This window comes from Cydia pomonella, chromosome 26 (genome assembly GCF_033807575.1).
Source record: "Cydia pomonella isolate Wapato2018A chromosome 26, ilCydPomo1, whole genome shotgun sequence".
In the NCBI taxonomy this organism is placed as follows: domain Eukaryota; kingdom Metazoa; phylum Arthropoda; class Insecta; order Lepidoptera; family Tortricidae; genus Cydia; species Cydia pomonella.
In genome coordinates, this window is record NC_084728.1 from 5,143,350 (window position 1) to 5,161,123 (window position 17,774).

The 17,774-nt window shown below is 38.3% G+C and overlaps 2 protein-coding genes across 3 annotated transcripts in view; both read left to right on the top strand.

The window, feature by feature from the left end:
* LOC133532149 (diacylglycerol kinase 1) overlaps positions 1 to 17,774 on the top strand; it is a 255,031-nt gene that overhangs the window by 172,738 nt on the left and 64,519 nt on the right. The window lies entirely within an intron of this gene.
* LOC133532150 (uncharacterized) lies at positions 910 to 3,042 on the top strand. Its single transcript, XM_061870682.1, has 2 exons — positions 910 to 1,679; positions 2,805 to 3,042. Exons 1-2 carry the CDS (start codon positions 1,342 to 1,344, stop codon positions 3,001 to 3,003), a joined length of 537 nt encoding a protein of 178 aa, XP_061726666.1. The 5' UTR covers positions 910 to 1,341; the 3' UTR covers positions 3,004 to 3,042.

The following is a 17,774-nucleotide window of genomic DNA, read 5'->3' on the forward strand; positions in this document are numbered from 1 at the left end:
AAAGTGTTTCGTCAACTGTTAATAATTAAACCCATCAATTTCCTCGTAATTCTAAGTCGCCGCAAACAGCTATGAATATAAACTACACAAAATTGTTTGGTTTATTTAATTATATACTACGTTATTAAAATCAAACAAACCGTACCCACCTATTTTATACCTTTCAGTTAATTCGCTTAATGAATATGTCACTGACGAACTTGAAATTTAATTAATTGTCGTTTGGCTGGCAGCCAATCGAAATCAATAATGAAATTAATTTGACGGCTCAATTTCATATTAATCTACATCGCATATCTATAAGGACCTTTACACACACACGTGACCTTTTGCAGTGGTGTAAACGTGCATTTGAAAGTTACATAAAGTGGTTTGTATTTGATATAATAGAGAATTTTGAGTACCGTGTCTAGGCCACGAAGTTGGCTGAGTTGTCTAAGTAAGGTACATGATTGAAACGCTTGTTTGTATCACTTTGTATACAATATTTTCTACGAGTCATCAAAAATTTTTTTTTACTTTAAAACCTAAATCATTTATGAAAATTGGTAAGTAGGTAAACAAAAATGTGGTACAAAAGACATAAACGCGCTACTACTGTGGCAAGTTTAGTCTATTGGATTGGTCAATTTTTCTTATAGTCGACTACAGAGTATCGAAATGAATATTAAAGTTGAGTCATACATGAAAAGTACGCAATTATAGTTTGGTTCACGAAATCTTAATTCAACCATTACAGTCGACGAGTAGAAAAACGTCCATTTCACAGCTTCATAGTACAATAGTAATCGTGATATAATAAGAGACCACCACCAGCTCCACCGTAGACCGCATCATCACTTACCATCAGGTGAGATCGTGGTCAAACGCTTGCCTATCGTTTTTTTTTTAAAAAAAAAGAGAGCTTTTCAGTCACGTACCGTGTTTATACAATATATGGAGTGTGGAATTAAGAGGAGTGACATCTCTTATGGTAGAACTGTTGCAAAAGTGTCCAGCTGTCAGCTATAAATAATAGTTCCAAATCTCTCCAGAGTAGCGCTAGAGTAGCTAAGAACCTAGGCGTTATTGACGGAGTGAATTGCGCTGTCTATGATTTGATTTTTTTGTTCAAGTACTCTAGGTATTGTAGCGCAACCTATTTAAGGTTTTTTGATGACACTTTTATTTACATGGAGATTTAGTTCCTTACCTCCACCTTCCGTAATACAATATTTTGCAATACAGAGTAGGGGTAACGTAATGACAATGCTCAATTTTTATTCCAATTAAAACAGCGAATTGAATCTAATTGATTACGGCAAGTACTTGATATGACAGATATAATTTTGTATCGTTACCATGAAGCTGTCATTCGTTTTATTATTTACTGTATTTTTCACTATAACCTTTCAATTACAATTTACGAAAAAACAGGACCATATATACGATTTGAAAATGGCTTCAAAACTGTTCAATGAATTTCAGAAACATTACAAAAAGATGTATACGGAAGAGGAGAAGAAAAATAAATATAAAATATTTGTTGATAATTTAGTGAGAATTAATGCGATTAATCAGAATCTTCCTGGTGCTTGGTTTGCTGTGATTGGTCCATTTGCTGACTTGACTTATATGGAGTTTATTAAATTAAATAAACTTACGAAGAAGGATTATGCTAATGTTGGGAGTAATTTCAGGTTTGGTTGTAAATATTGTTTTTCTCTTTATTTTATTTACTTGTTTAAAAGATGCATATGTATGGGCATGTGATGCGGAGGGATGAAAGTCATGTGACGAAAAAGGTATTACGAATGAATGTGGAGGGATGGAACGGGAGAGGAAAACCTAGGAAAAGGTGGATGGATTGTGTGAGAGATGACATGAAACGAACGCGAGTGAATGATGAGATGACGGGTGACAGAAAGATATGGAAGAAAAAGACATGCTGCGCCGACCCCAAATGAATGGGATAAGGGCAAGCGAATGATGACTTGTTTAAAAGACTATAGTTTCAACCCTAATTTTATTAATTAAAAAAACATGATTAGCGTTTCTGTAATCTTATCCGAAGAGGGGTTGAAAGTTTCGGAAATGATTCTTTTGATTGTTGAATGATTCTATATATATGTACAACACAGTCGTGTTCATGGTTTTTGATTTGTTGGATGAGTCTCCGCCCCGAATAGCAGAATAACTATTAAAAACATTGAAAAAAATTACGAAGACAAAATAATGGAAGAAAAATCAGTCCCATATACAAAATGTTCCTAGGTTTCGTACCTGTCAAACATTAGGTGTTCATCCCGTCGAAACTTCGTAAAAAAGCATAAGTAAGTATTATTATTATAAAACAGGGGTAAAAAGGGGTTGAAAGTTTTTAAGAATAATCAGGGAATATAATGGAAAAAAAAATCACTGCACTTAATCTTAAACAGAAACCTCATGAGTTATGAATCACTTAAGCCATACTTTGATGCAATTTAACTTATGACATTTTCATTGAGCAGCATTGATTTGCATTTTACACCATTTTATATCCTATGTTCGTTTACCATTGACATATATCTAAGGACGGGCCTTACAGGCAATAAGAATGGGGCCAGTACAGCGGTGCTACGCACACGAATTCGAGCCAATCATGCAGTCCAATCCAACGCAACTAGTTGGGACCAATCGCGCGCGTAATAGGAACTCATCATCCAATCGCGTTGAGCCGTTAGACCACCGCTGAACTAGCACCATTCTTAGTGCCCGTAAAGCCCGTCCTTAGATATATGTCAATATGTAGGACAAATGTTTTTTTTTATATTATTGTATTACAGAAACGTTATAAATTGTACTGACCGCCGCGGCTACCTTTTCGAAAGATTCTCCGACAAAGTAAGGAACGACTATGAATCCAAAAGCAACGCTTCTGAAGAATATTACAGTGACGAAGATGACGCACACAATGGGACGAATGCTGACGTTGAATATGAGAGTGACGAGAATGGGACGAGGTCGTATAAGGATCGGACGTAACGATGTATAAATAATATTAATGAAAAATGTTTTTTTTTTTTTTGCGTTGTGTCCTTTTTTTCGTAACGAAGCCCAGTGTTAAGTCCATATCTTTCACCCAATAGTCTAGTTCATATTATGGCTCCTCTACCCGATGGCCCAGCGCTGGACCAGCGAGATGGCTTTGCGATGGTTATGGCTGCTCTACACGATGGCCCAGCGCTGGACCAGCGAGATAGCCATGCGATGGTTGAGAGCACGTACTAAGGAATGGCCCACATGTAGATGCGTACGCACCATCGCTGGCCTTTGATGTGCGGAGGAAAAACCGACACCGTGGCCATCCCATCGCCATCCCGCCGCGCCACGCCATAAGCCATCCGACACTACCCTCTCTACACGCTGGCCCATCTTAGTAGGCTAGTATAATGGCCAATCATATAGAAGAGCCATTAGGTAGTCAATAGTCAACAGTCCTTACACCTTGGCAGGTGCTGCCTCTGCGTCTGTCGTGTGTAACACGGGCAAACGCAGCATCCGCTCCGTGTATACCTCTTATATCTCATTAGTGTCAATGGGGGCCGCGTGTTGTTTTCGGCTTCGCGCATGCCTTTTAAATGTCAGGAGCATTGCTCCTTGGTAAATACATAAGAAACTATTTAAGAGTATTTCATCAGGAAGAGACGTGGTATGACCACGTTAGTCGTCATGCCCATCGCTCCTTATATTGTCGGTTTTATGGCACGAGTCAAAGGACCGGCACAAACAAAACAAGTAGCGCAGTGTGTGGCTGGAGGGGGCAACATCGCGGCAAGGAGGAGAGCGATGAGTAGCGTAGTCGTACTATTAGAGATCCATAACTCCACAGTAGTACTAGTATTATATATGATCTGTGATGGTAGTTAAATATACAGGCTTAAAAACTGAATAAGTAAATAACTACAACTTAACATACGAAAATATAGGGACAGTTCTCTCAAAAGCAAGTAGTTTGATATGTTTTATTTGTACTACTCGGCTTTGCTAATAATTACCTCTGGCCAGTACTTCGTGAACGGGCAGTCGACGCCCGCGGCTAACACCTTTAAGGTGACATTCGGATATCGATTGCAGCTGCATTACTGTTGCGGCGTCGTTGTTGCCGAACAGATTTCCATGACCAATTGCCTCCCGGGCGAAAACTCGTAAAGTGGTTAAGGGCGATGTGTAATGAATCCTCGTGGAAGTCAGTTGCCGCTCCGTTGGTGAGTTGAGGAACAGCAGCCACCGAAACAAAAAAAAATTAGTCATCGCCTCCCGGTTGTAACTTAGTCAGAAGATTATTGTGATGTTACTGTGAATTAAAAAAATCGTCAGCCGAGTATATTACTTTGGAAAGATCGTCAACTGGTTGCATGAACATGTAAAAAATACGCGCCATAAATTTTTATAATAGTCCTTTTTTTATACTACGTCGGTGGCAAACAAGCATACGGCCCGCCTGATGGTAAGCAGTCTCCGTAGCCTATGTACGCCTGCAACTCCGGAGGAGTGACTTGCGCGTTGCCCACCCTAACCCCTCCTCCCCCTCGTTGAGCTCTGGCAACCTAACTCACCGGCAGGAACACAACACTATGAGTAGGGTCTAGTGTTATTTGTGTGTTAGTGTTGTTTTGTGTTAGTGTTATTAGTTATATAAAAATCACGATGGGTTATGTTTACACAATCGAACAAAAAAACATAGCTATGGTTGATCGTGTCCAAATATTTTCAATAATGTTAATACTTGTGTTAATAATGTTTTATTGTAATGTCTATTTTAATCCTATGTTAATATAATTTGTATTGTGTGGACCATTGTTGTCTATAAATAAATAAATTGATTGATTGATTGAATACCCAGGGAGGAGGATGAGGACTACGTTTGAATGAAAATGCAATTTCGCTCGGTTGTCCACTTTCATAAAGAAAGATTCAATCAAATGATACCGAAAATTAATGAACTCAATGGTTTGTGTCCAATTACCGAAGCATCATAGCAATCAAAATGCATCTTCGATTTCACACGTATAACTTTAACCAAAAACCGGCCAAGTGCGAGTCGGACTCGCGCTCCAAGGGTCCATACTTCACACATTTAACAAAGTCACACTTGACTACAACACTTATTATAGATTGTCTAATTAGTAATCCTATCGGTAAACAATAATTTTGTGTCTAGAAATCTAGAGATAAGGGAAATGAATGGTCATTTTTACCTATTTTCTTAAATAACTTCTATATTAATTATAGAATTATTATTTTTTCTCATTTACTTCTAAAAGAGGCCCCTATATTTAAAACTCATTTATTTACGATATATGTCCATCTTTGAGGTCACAGACTTACCTACATATGTGTTTTTAAACTAAATTTCAACTAAATTGGTCCAGTAGTTTCGGATAAAAAAGGCCGTGACAGGAGGGCCAGACAGACACACGAGTGATCCTATAATGGTTCCGTTTTTTAAGCTACAGAACCCTAAAAATTAATTTCATACTTCACGATTATAATTTTCGTTGCATTTTGATGAAAATTGAATACAATGAGTTTTGAAAAATATATATCGCAATGAAGTTTTATGTACTCGTATTTTTAACCTTCTTCATCCACGTTTTTTGTGTTTTTGATAAAAGAACATATACTTACGACTTAAGATTAGCACCGCAATTATTTGAAGAATTTCAAAAATATTACAATAAAAGTTATACATCAGAAGAAAAGAAATTGCGTTTCAAAATATTTAAAGAAAATCTGAAAAGGGTGAATGCGCTCAATCAGAATGTTGTGTTAAAATGGATAGCTGTTATTGGACCGTACAATGATTTGACATATTCGGAGTTCGTGAAAAAGTACGATTTGCCGGAATGGGAAGGGAAAAAGGAAGAAAAGTTAGTATTATTTAGTTATTTACTTACTTACTTAACGGCGTAGCGACCGGCGACCTAAAACGAGTCTTGGTCTCCGACACGAGTACACGCCAGTTGTCTCGATCCTGTGCCATCTCCAACCAGTTAGCCTATAACTGGAGATCGCGCAAGTCCGCTTCAATAGCATCGGCCCAGCGATATCTGGGACGTCCGATAGGCCTCGCCCTACCGGGCATCCCAGGTATGCTCTTTTAGCGCCACGATCCTCCTCCATTCTCAAAACGTGGCCGAGCCAGCAGAGACGGTGAGCTTTCGTCTCGCCGACAATATTGGGTGTAGCCACAAGATCTTCAATCTCGACGTTTATGCGGAGTCATTATTTAGTTGGCCAGCGGTAATTTGTAATGTAATTTAATATGAGAATAAAAATCTAAATCTTTTCGGACGGGTGCGTGCCACCGTGACCGGGTGGCCTACAGGTTATGGCGTTAACCACATAAGTTATACTTAGATTTGAATCAGTCTTTGGCTCTGCGGCGGTATCATGGTCGCATTTTTATCACTTGTCATGTCATGCGTGACTTTCGCACTTACCTATTTGTTAGAACGTGACAGACATTGACAGATGATAAAAAACCAACCATCTTAGTCCGGCTGGAGGGCTTAGTAATTTTATTAATCATCATCATTTTCGCGTTGTCCCGGCATTTTTGCCACCGCTCATGGGAGCCTGGGATCCGCTTGGCAACTCATCCCTAGAATTGGCGCAGGCACTAGTTTTTACAAAAGTGGCTGCCATCCGACCTCCCAACCCAGAGGGTTTAGGCCTTTTTGGGATTACTCCGGTTTCCTCACGATATTTTCCGTCACCGAAAAGCGACTGGTAAATATCAAATGATATTTGAAAATATCGTAATTTTCTCTATTAATATCATATCTATTTCAGTTTTATATCTTTTATGATAGTCAATCATGCAAGAATAGCATAAAAAATGCATCTATTTATAACCTCTAGTCCATATATGATAATAGTTTTATTTCATAAACATAATTATATTGTCTATGTTTTAGGAATATTGTACAATGCATCGATCAGAAAATGTATCTCTTCAAAAGATTTTCTCAATACACAAAGGACTTGTATGCAAAATGGGGATCCTGGAAACCGCCCGTCGAATACGAAACTGAGGAACTAAATGACTACGAATACGAATACGGTCACTATTAATAATAAAATAAAGAAACAAATAAATAAATAATAAAAACATATTTTGGGGACAAATCGACCTAGCCCCAAACTAAGCAGAGCTTGTATTTATTATGGGTATGAGGCGACGGTATGAGGCGACGGTATACATACTGTTGGGCTAAGATATTCATCTTAGCCCAACAGTTTAGGCCCACCAAAGAAAGTTTTCTTATTTTTAATTTGAAACTTGTTGTATAAGTAAATTGGAATGAATTTCGTTTCTTTGAAAATACCAATAAAACAAAATACATGCTATTAAGCTAAGAAATACATTTACTGTGGGAAAATTCACTGTCTTGGGCGGGGCTTAAGCCCGCGACTTTGGATCACTAGTCCAGGCTCTGCCAACTGAGCTACCTAGACCCCACTCAAGGACAGCGAATATTTCCACCATATGCGCCTTAGGGAGGCGCCCTAGCGACATCTACCGTGAAGATAAAGATAGTTTATTTTCCAAGTAGGCATATTACAATGCGCGTATGAACCCTGACCCGAGAAGATTTAAATCCCCCTAAATTGTAGGAAGGTATCCCAATATCGGACCGGCAAGAAACTCGTAAGAGTATTACACTTCTTAAACGGCTGCTGCAGTTCCAAGTCATGTTGGAAATTCACCAGTAACGATACCACCAACTAAATTAATTTTGTATACGTATTAAGCAGTAAACGTCTGCTTCTTCTTTTTTCTCATGGGAGCTTGGAGTCCGCTTGACTTCAAATCCCAAGAATTGGCGTAGGCTGTAGTTTTTACGAAAGCGTTTGCTTCTGACCTTCCAACCCAGAGGGTAAACTTGGCCTTATTTTGATTAGCCCGGTTTTCCTCACGGTGTTTTCCTTCAGCGAAAAGCGACAGGGGAGCTTGCGACCTCAGGATTGCAAGACGCTGTTACCGCTAGACCACCAGTGCTTCAGCAGCAGTAAACGTCCGCAAACCATTTTATATACATTTTCGCGTAAGGTACTGGCAGAATACCAGCGATGTGGCTAGCTGCATCATCATGCTGAGTCATTCGTATTAATTAACAAAAAAAAATGTTTCTTATTGAATTAAGTTTGCATGTTTTTATTTTACACTTTTCTTTTTTGTTTGTTCTGATGTCAATGTATGTTGTGGGTATGAATAAAGAATGTACCTATCTATTAAATTAACATACGAACAATTAAATTAACATTTCGTTTTAAAATAAGAACGCAAAGCATAATCTATCCAGTACCCATAATTTTCCCACCCCGTAGAACGTAACTTTAGAATCCTTGACATTTGGTAACCAGGGTAACCACAGTGATCAAAATTCTACGGACGCGGTCTCTTTATTGTGGTGATTACAGCTCCGCGATTCCGAAGTTATCGTTCCGCAGCGACGGTGACCATGTGTTTTTGGGAATCTGGGACACATGGCAGGATGCTGATAAATTGATGGCCAAGCCATAATACATGCCTATACAGGACGATCCTATCTGCATACTTACGTATCCGGTGTGCACTGGCATTAACCTAGGTATGTACAGTCACCTGCAATTTTGAAGTGCGGTAGTGCTACATATGTGTGCGTGAGGCTGCGTCCACACGTTGTCAGTTGTTTAAATATATGCCAGAGCGCTAACGGCCGTCTGTGGTGTTACTCGCTTCTAATCCGTATTTATCAGGGTGGCCCTTAAAAAAAGGCGGATACTACATTAAGACTTAGAAAAGGTAAACTTCGACGAAATAAACAACATCGTGATGAGCGTACTTCCCGGGCCCAGGACTGGAATTCTGAACAATTAGAAGCCTACTATGCTTAGTGCACACAACAATGTAGATATATGTTTTAAAATTTGAAGTCTTTCATAAAAATGTCTTTTTACCTTTCAAATGATGTTGTATTATATAGGTCAAAATCGTTCTCGAAATAAATGCAAAAGATGACTAAAACTTCGGTCAAAAACTTTATCATACACAGACTAGAGATTAAAATCCCAAATGTAAGACCTCTCATGGTCAACCTACTTTACGAGTAAACTTCGAGTCTTGATGCTTTGGGATTCATCATTTTAATACCTAGCTACCTACTTTATTAGATACTTATCTCCATAAGGGGGTTGGTTATTGGTAAGGTGGTAAATATATCTACACGGGGTGTAGTGACCTAGTGTCGTTTCAATGAAGTTTTTTCGCCTAACATTAAGTACAACTTTTTTATAAAGAGATTCTCAAAGTGTAGAGATCTTTGTTTCTTAGGTGTCCGCTAGCTGGCGCGGGTGCACGGAGCGACGCTAACTGATTTGGACGCGGGTAGCGGATTTTACTTACACTGGCACCCGCGTGCGGGCGCCCGCTTCGTGCACCCGCGCCAGCCAGCGGACGGACACCCTTAATGTACAGTAAACCATTAAGCTATAGTCGAAAAGCTTCCAACTATGTTCCAAAATCTACTTGAATTTCTTAATTAGGTGTAAAAATTAAACGCTTATTAAGTTCATCCATCCTGCCGCCGGACCTTGCAATCAAAGCCGACATCGGGCCCGATGACTCTTGGAAGGGTCGTTTTCCGTTTCACGAAATATAAGAACATCGTTTTAAATATTGGACTCGTAAAAAATACTTTGTCTCGAATTACCAAAATTTCTGTAAGGTAGAGGTACTTCCCCAGTTTTCTTCAGATTTCCTTACATTTCTCGATTGCCCAATTCCGCCGGCCACGTGGCCCGAAGAAAAACGTCCCACAGGAGTTATAAATATGAAAATAATATTCCTACGAGTAAAGCAATTTATTCATGGCCGAAGTTTAATGAAAATGTGAAGGCAAAATCGAGTTCTGCTTTAAATTAAATGTTAATAAATCAATGTGCTTTGCGTAATTTATTGTTGTTTCTGCGAGCACAACTTTTTCGTCTGAAGAATTTTTTTATATCTGGAAAGTCCTTTTGTCTAATCTTAGTGTTCAAAGAACGGAGTTTTTGAAAAATCGTAGAGCTTTTTTAGATCATACGGTTGCCAAACATTTAATTAGCAATTTTGGAGTCTTTCTCTAATAACTTCGTCGATTCGAAACGTAATTTTTTGATTTTCGGTCTTTAGAAAAAATCACGAACATAGGTCTAAACCGCACCTTATAAATTTGTAATAATTTTTGCATAAAACCTGAAAATTGCTTCTAAAAATGAGCAGTATTATGTTGAAGTCATGGATTACATTTTTCGTGAAACTTATACATCATACCTATCTGCGATCCCGGGCACTTACAGACATCTCGGTCATGCTTAACCTCAATGAGAGTGATGGAATAACCTGAACCTACGTGGCCTTTATGATTAGTCACAGATTTAAATGACGAATAAAGGATAAATGTAATACAAAATAACCAGTAATGTAGATTGATATACGAATTCTTCAGTACTTAACTCTTAAATCAGATTTTCGACACGTTCGAATGGCTACTTAAGAAGAAATAGCAGCTGAGTCCTTCTCAGATTTGAGAGTTTTTGTGTAAATATCTCCGTCGCGCTGATGGGCACGGGTCCTAAAATTAGTGCGATAAGGACAACTGCAACTTAGGCGAAATATCCAGCATAAAAATCTCAGAAATGAAGGTTTTGTTCTCGACATTCCTCCTCCAAAACTTAACTAATCGTAACGAAATTCGGGAACAGAATGAGAAAGAAATTATCTGTCTGACCATTTTGATTTTTGCGTTTATTGTTGCCGAATTTGAATGTTAGCGTCTGTTTACGGCGCATTTATTTGGGTGTTTTAGCGCTGTTTGAAGTAATCTACTTCTTATAAAAATAAAAATATCAAAAATGGCAAAATGTAAAGACTGTGTGTGTGTGGATGTGTACTGGTAATATTTAGCACATATAAAAAAAACATTGTGGCCCAAAATTCAAAAAGGAAAATGTCAAGAACGTATAACTACATACTAACGTAACTTAATTATTATTCACAGATTTAAATAACAAATAAAGTTGAAGTTGAAATACACTTATTAAAATTTAACGACACAAGCTACTTATACTAAGAATCCTACATTTTATTTAATTAGATATAAAATATTAATACATTGTTTTTTTTCCTCTGAACTGTCCATCGGCACACAAACCTACTCAAATTTTTGCCTACGATGGATCATGTATTAAATTCTAGACTGTATTTTGTTTGTGAATTTAATAAATAAAATAAAAAAACCGGACAAGTGTGAGTCGGACTCGCCCATCGAGGGTTCTGTACTTTTTAGTATTTGTTGTTATAGCGGCAACAGAAATACATCATCTGAAAATTTCAACTATCTAGCTATCACGGTTTATGAGATACAACCTGGTGACAGACGGACGGACGGACAGAGGAGTCTTTGTAATAGGGTCCCGTTTTACCCTTTGGGTATCCGCAAGTAACCACATAGGTCCGGAACCATTCGTGGGGCTCTCACAGGGAACCATTATAACGGCTATCAAAGACCACACTAAGACCAGACACCAAAAAGAATGGGACAGTCTGACAGGTCTAAAGCACTCAAAGCTCTTCATACAAGAAGTAGACTCCGGTTGGAGCAAAAAGCTATGGAAACTTAGCAGGAGACAACTCCAAATTATAACAGGGGTGTTTACGGGCCATTATGGGGTCAAAGGGGTTTTGGCCAGGATGGGACACTCTGACAACACCGATTCTCGAATGTGTGGTGAAGAGGAAGAGACAGTAACACACCTAATGTGTGAATGTCACGCCCTCGCCAGACAAAGAATGAAGGACTTTGGAGCAGGCTATCTGGAACCAAAGGAATTCAAAAGGCTACCCATAAGCTCCATCATCCGACACATGGAAATGGTCAAAAAGGCTCTTGAGTAGCTAATGGGTCTTTCCTTAGGGGGCAACTACACAAAAGATCCTATGGGTCGAAGTGTATCCGCAAGGGCCCCCGGAAATTAGAAGATAAGATACCCTTTGGGTATGGAACTCTAAAAAAATAACCAGTAATGTAGATTGATATACAAGCTCTTCAGTGCTTAACTCTCAAATCAGATTTTAGGCACGGTCGAGTGACTGCTTAAGAGCGATATAAGAGCGATTGAAGTGTCTATCAAGACGAAAGGTGAATTTTCCCTCTGTCTAGACATACCTATCGAAAATCAATAAAGTACTTCACACGTCATTGAAATTTAATATCTTTTATTTCATACTCCCCTGTCTAACATAGGAACATAGGTACTATCCTAGACACGCGGCAGCATGTCAAGACAAGTGCAAAAGAAGGACTGTAGGGTTAAGATAGTCGGCTCTTTATCATTTGTCACCATGCCTGTCACGTTCTAACAAGTATATAAGCGTGAAAGTGACGGGCATAGTGACAAGTTATAAAAATGGAACCATGCTGCCACCGCTGCAGCGGTATTATGGTCGTATTTTTATCACCTGTCATGTCATGCGTCACTATCGCACTTACATACTTGTTAGAACGTGACAGGCATGGTGACAAATAATAAAGAGCTGACCATCTTAACCCCACTGGTGACGCAGGGGCCGTGTGTTATATTACACGAACAATTTGGAGCCCCATTTTTAGGGTTCCGTAGCCAAAAGGCATAAAACGGAACCCTTATAGTTTCGCCATGTCCGTCTGTCTGTCTGTCTGTCTGCCTGTCTGCCTGTCTGTCTGTCTGTCTGTCTGTCTGTCTGTCTGTCTGTCTGTCTGTCTGTCTGTCTGTCTGTCTGTCTGTCTGTCTGTCTGTCTGTCCGAGGCTTTGCTCCGTGGTCATTAGTGCTAGAAAGCTGAAATTTGGCATGGATATATAAATCAATAAAGCCGACAAAGTCGTACAATAAAATCTAAAAATTTAATTTTTTTAGGGTACCTCCCCTACACGTAAAGTGGGGGTGAATTTTTTTTTCGCTTCAACCCTGGAGTGTGGGGTATCGTTGGAAAGGTCTTTCAAAACTAATAGGGGTTTTCACGAAACATTTTTTGATAAAGTGAATATATTCGGAGATAATCGCTCCGAAAGAAAAAAAAGTGTCCCCCCCCCGTCTAACTTTTGAAACATAGGTCCAAAAAATATGAAAAAAATCGTGAAAGTAGAGCTTAAGAAAGACATTAAATGAAAACTATAGCGGACATAATCAGTTAAGCTGTTTTTGAGTTATCGCAAAAAGTTTTCCCTTCATAGTAAAAAGACTTACTTTAATTAGGTACTGATTATGCAAATTTGCCTATTTGTTTAACTCGGGTGAAAGGTACCGTGTCATCCCTTGGTTAACAATTTACTATACTTTAAGCCCCAGTTTAGCTTATTGTGACGGAAGAGTAACTACAGAACCCTACACTGAGCGTGGCCCGACATGCTCTTGGCCGGTTATTTATAATTACTTACACTCAGACCAAACTAAGTTGGCAGCGATTTTCATAACCCAGCCTGGGCAAGTAAGTAAACGTCATAATTTCGTAGAATTTTGACGTTTTAAATAACATCTGCACTGTCTGGGCTATCAAAATCGCTGACAACTTATCTTGGTCTAACTCTGACTCAGAATCTATTAAACATAAACATGTGTATATTGGCAATTATCATGAATATAGCACAATCGGTTATTAAAGATATCTAAAAATCACGATTTTTCTCACTGACTGACCTAACATCAAAAACCTAGCAAGCTGAAATTTGGTAACAGCTGGACAATTGTTTGGATAAATAAATAAACTTACTAATAAAAAAAAGAAACAGTGAATTGTTTACGATTTTTTACGAAGACAACAACGGTGGTCTAGCGGAATAAAAGCGGACGACTTGCAATCCGGAGGTCGCGGGTTCAAACCACGGCTCGTACCAATTATTTTTTCGGAACTTATTTCCGAAATATTATTTGATATTTACCAGTCGCTTTTCGGTGAAGGAAAACATCGTGAGGAAACCGGACTAATCCCAAAAAGGCCTAGTTTACCTTATGGGATGAAAAGTCAGATGGCAGTCGCTTTCGTAAAAACTAGTGCCTACACCAATTGTTGGGATTAGTTGGTAAGCGGACGTCAGGCTCCCATAGCCGTTGCAAAATGCCGGGATAACGCGAGGAAGATGATGATGGAGTTATACCCAATGTTTTTCATCACACTTCCGAAGAAAAAACTAAATAAAAAACGAAATAATTCTTAAATACGGTGACATTTCAAACATTCGTCCGCCAAATTGTCATTATTTGACATGTTAGGCATCGAAGGCACAGACTTATCCGGCATTCAGCCACATTGATAACTCTGTAAAAATATTTAAAACGGGTATTAAATTAATGAAATTAAATATTATTAAAGATAAATTATAAACGTCAGTATTTTAAAAGTAAAACTCATTTGTACTTACTTGGTTCGTATGAATTTCTGACACAATAAAAAAAAGCTATACTCGTAACTCCCTGGGCAATTATAGCTTTTTTACACAATTTATAACTCCCGCTGGAAAAATACGAGTACATGCCTTTGTCCTTCAGTATACCTGCATGAAATTATATAATAAGATCTTATTAGAGCAAATGTGATGAAAAAAGTGTTGCCTAATTTTCAGCCTGACAAAATTTTAAGGTAACCTAAATTATTTTCCTGGCCTGTATTATCCATGGACACATGCCGTCATCTGTATTCATGTCCCATCTATATGCATATTGTTTTGCTCGCTAGATGAATACTTGCGAGCGTTGTATAATTTCGCGAAATGACTTTAAACAACACATGTTTTACGACATGTTATTCTCTTTATGTAGGTAATTTATGTACAATTTGGATATAAAAGTAAAATATAAAAACACACAACTAATTAAAAATATAAAAAACCTAACCTAGAGTGCCGCTGACACGGGAAGGACGCAAGCTGATCACTAAAAATTTGATAGGTTAAAATAAAATTCTATGTATGTGTCAAAAGTCTTAGGGGGTCCGCTAGCTGCTAGCGGGTTAACCAATAATAGTATGAACAACTCTATCTGGCGTGGACGGGTGCGACGAATTTTACCTCCATTGCTCGTTGTGTATTGTGCGTACGCCCGCTTAGTGCACCCGCGCCAGCCAGCGGACGCCCTCCGTGGCATTTCTTTTATAGTTTTTTTTTTAGTTTGGAAATAATTAAACTGTTCAGTTGTTGCGTTCAGAATAGGTTTTGTGTGTGTAGGCTCTATGTAGGCAATGTTGAAAATGAGTCAGGTAAAAGCTCTGATTGAGAAGGGACCTTCAATTTATCATCTCTTAGGGAAACAAATATATTCCTGTATGGTTCGGAAACCTGGAATCAGAAAGCAACTACTTGGAGTTCCTAGAATTGACGCATTTGAGATGTGGTGTTGGCGCAAGGTGTTGGGGATTCCTCGGATGGCGTGCCGCATTAATTCGTCAATCCTTTTGGAATTAAAAATCCAGTGCCGGTTATCATCCATTTGTCTCCAGCAGATCCTTAGTAACTTGGACACGTAGCCAGACGGGAGCCGGACAACTTGGAAATGGTCATTATTGTTGGCATGGTGGATGGAGGACAGGGTAGTGGACATCCACCAACCCGCTGGGTGGGCATTGAAAAGAAGGTCTGCCAGGGATTTAAACAGCCACCTATTATTACGAAGGCGGAAAATTGTGCAGATAACGATTTGGTGATAACCCTCAGTCATGAGGAAACGAGGAAGAAAAAGGGAAACAAAAAAACCGTTCTACTTAAATAATACTATCACTTTGTCCATCGATCGACCTGTCTTCCTAAACGCGAATAATCTCTCCCAGATTTCTAGACTGCCAACGACCCTTAAGAAAGATAGTCTATTATTAAGAACCAAAACATAAACCGTGCCCCGAAATCACCATTTCAATGGCAATATCACAAAGCTTCATATCTGATAACAGCCATACATTATAAAATCAACCGTAAAGCTTAGCACTAAAGTTTAAAATCCAATAACACTCCAAAGGAAAAATAAAAGAATCCTCAGCGTTTGATTTTGAACTATGTACGCTTGGAATGAAGTTGATTTTAGATTGTAAGAGAAGTACGTTTGATGTTGAGTCGCGAACGCGTTGTTTTAATTTCGGTTTTATTCATTATGACATAGGGTCTGTTTTGGCTTGTACTGGTAGAAGGATACGTCGACCCAGTGGTATTTACGTGACCTACTTAAGGTTTTATTATGAACCCTTATTGTAAGCAAAAATAGGCCTTAATACTAGCGATTTAGAATGTATTTGTTTGTAAGTTTTGCAGTACGTTGACAGTTTTTGAGCGAATATAGCTATAAATTTGGCAATTTATGGATGTTTTGTTGTGATACGAAAGCGAAGAAAAAAGATGGAGAAATCTTTATCACGAAAATAAGGAAAATAGTTTACTGATACGATTTTCGCGAATTTCATAGTAAGTTTTTCAAAACAATCGAGAAAATAATGCCATTTTTCTATTGTTGACCATTGTATTTAAGTAGTTGTTAGGTACCTAAAAATTTAAGTAATAAAACTAATAAATCAGGCCGACTGTAGAAAATTTTGAGGTCACTTTGACAGTTAAAACGGCCACTAAATAGCATTATGCTATATTTTCTTGAACTGTTCATGTAAAAAGGTAGATAATTATGAACTCTTGCTTAACTATTACCTTTAATCCCACATAAAATGATATTAAGGTTTAAAAATTAAATTTAAAACTCGCCCCTGCATTTACTACATTTACCAGTTCCAAAGAGAATGTGTGTGAGACAGAGAGAGAGAGAGAGAGAGGTGGATTGTAAAAGGTGGTAAAAGTAAACTTTGTAGTATGGAAGGTAGAGGCAAGGAACAAAATCTCCGTATAACAAAAAGTGTCCAACAAAAAACCATAAATAGGTGGCGCTACAATACCTAGAATACTTGAGAAAAAAATCTAATCATAGACAGCGCACTTCACTCCGTCAATAACGCCTAGGTTCTTAGCTACTCTAGCGCTACTCTGGAGAGATTTTGAACTATTATTTATAGCTGACAGCTGGACACTTTTGCAACAATTCTGCCTAAGGAGTTTCTGTTCCTTGCCTCTACCTTCCATACTTTGTAGCCATGTCTTTGGCATATGCGCGCTTTTTTTGGGCTATGCTTCGAAATGAAATGAAAGTACCCATACTTTAGTAGCTCAGTTGGTAGAACGGCTAGTGTCCCAGAGTGAGTTCGAATCCTGCCCATTGCGGATTGGATTGACATAAATGTTATTTTTTTAATAAATCTGGTCTGTAGCTGAATCAACTTTCAATAGTACGAGTACATTGTGCAACAAGGGGGTTTAAGCAAACGAGGTTTTTAGATGCGGGACAGCCACAAGCTGGAGTGCATTAAAGACTCGAGTTTGCAATTTTCTTACCACCGGAGTTACACATAATGTTTTACATTACACTTGCGACGAAAAAACTAAATTAAAAAACGAAATAATTCTGTAATATGGTGACATTTCACACATTCGTCCGCCATATTGTTATTCTTTGACACGTTATAGGCATCGAAGCTGTCGACCTATCCGGCATTCAGTAAAAATATTTATTTAATTAATCAAATTAAATATTTATTTAAGATAAACGATAAAAATAGCTTAAAAACGTCAGTATTTCAAAAATAAAACTCCCTCGGTAATTATAGCTTTTTTTTAGCAACCCATAACTGTAACTCCCACGGGAACAATACAGGCCTTTGTCCTTC

What these genes read in the sequence shown, in the direction of transcription:
- LOC133532150 (XM_061870682.1), top strand. Translation starts at nt 1,342, where the DNA reads ATGAAGCTGTCATTCGTTTTATTATTTACTGTATTTTTCACTATAACC. An exon ending in AATGTTGGGAGTAATTTCAG is followed by an intron (nt 1,680 to 2,804) that starts GTTTGGTTGTAA and finishes ATTGTATTACAG; the next exon opens with AAACGTTATAAATTGTACTG.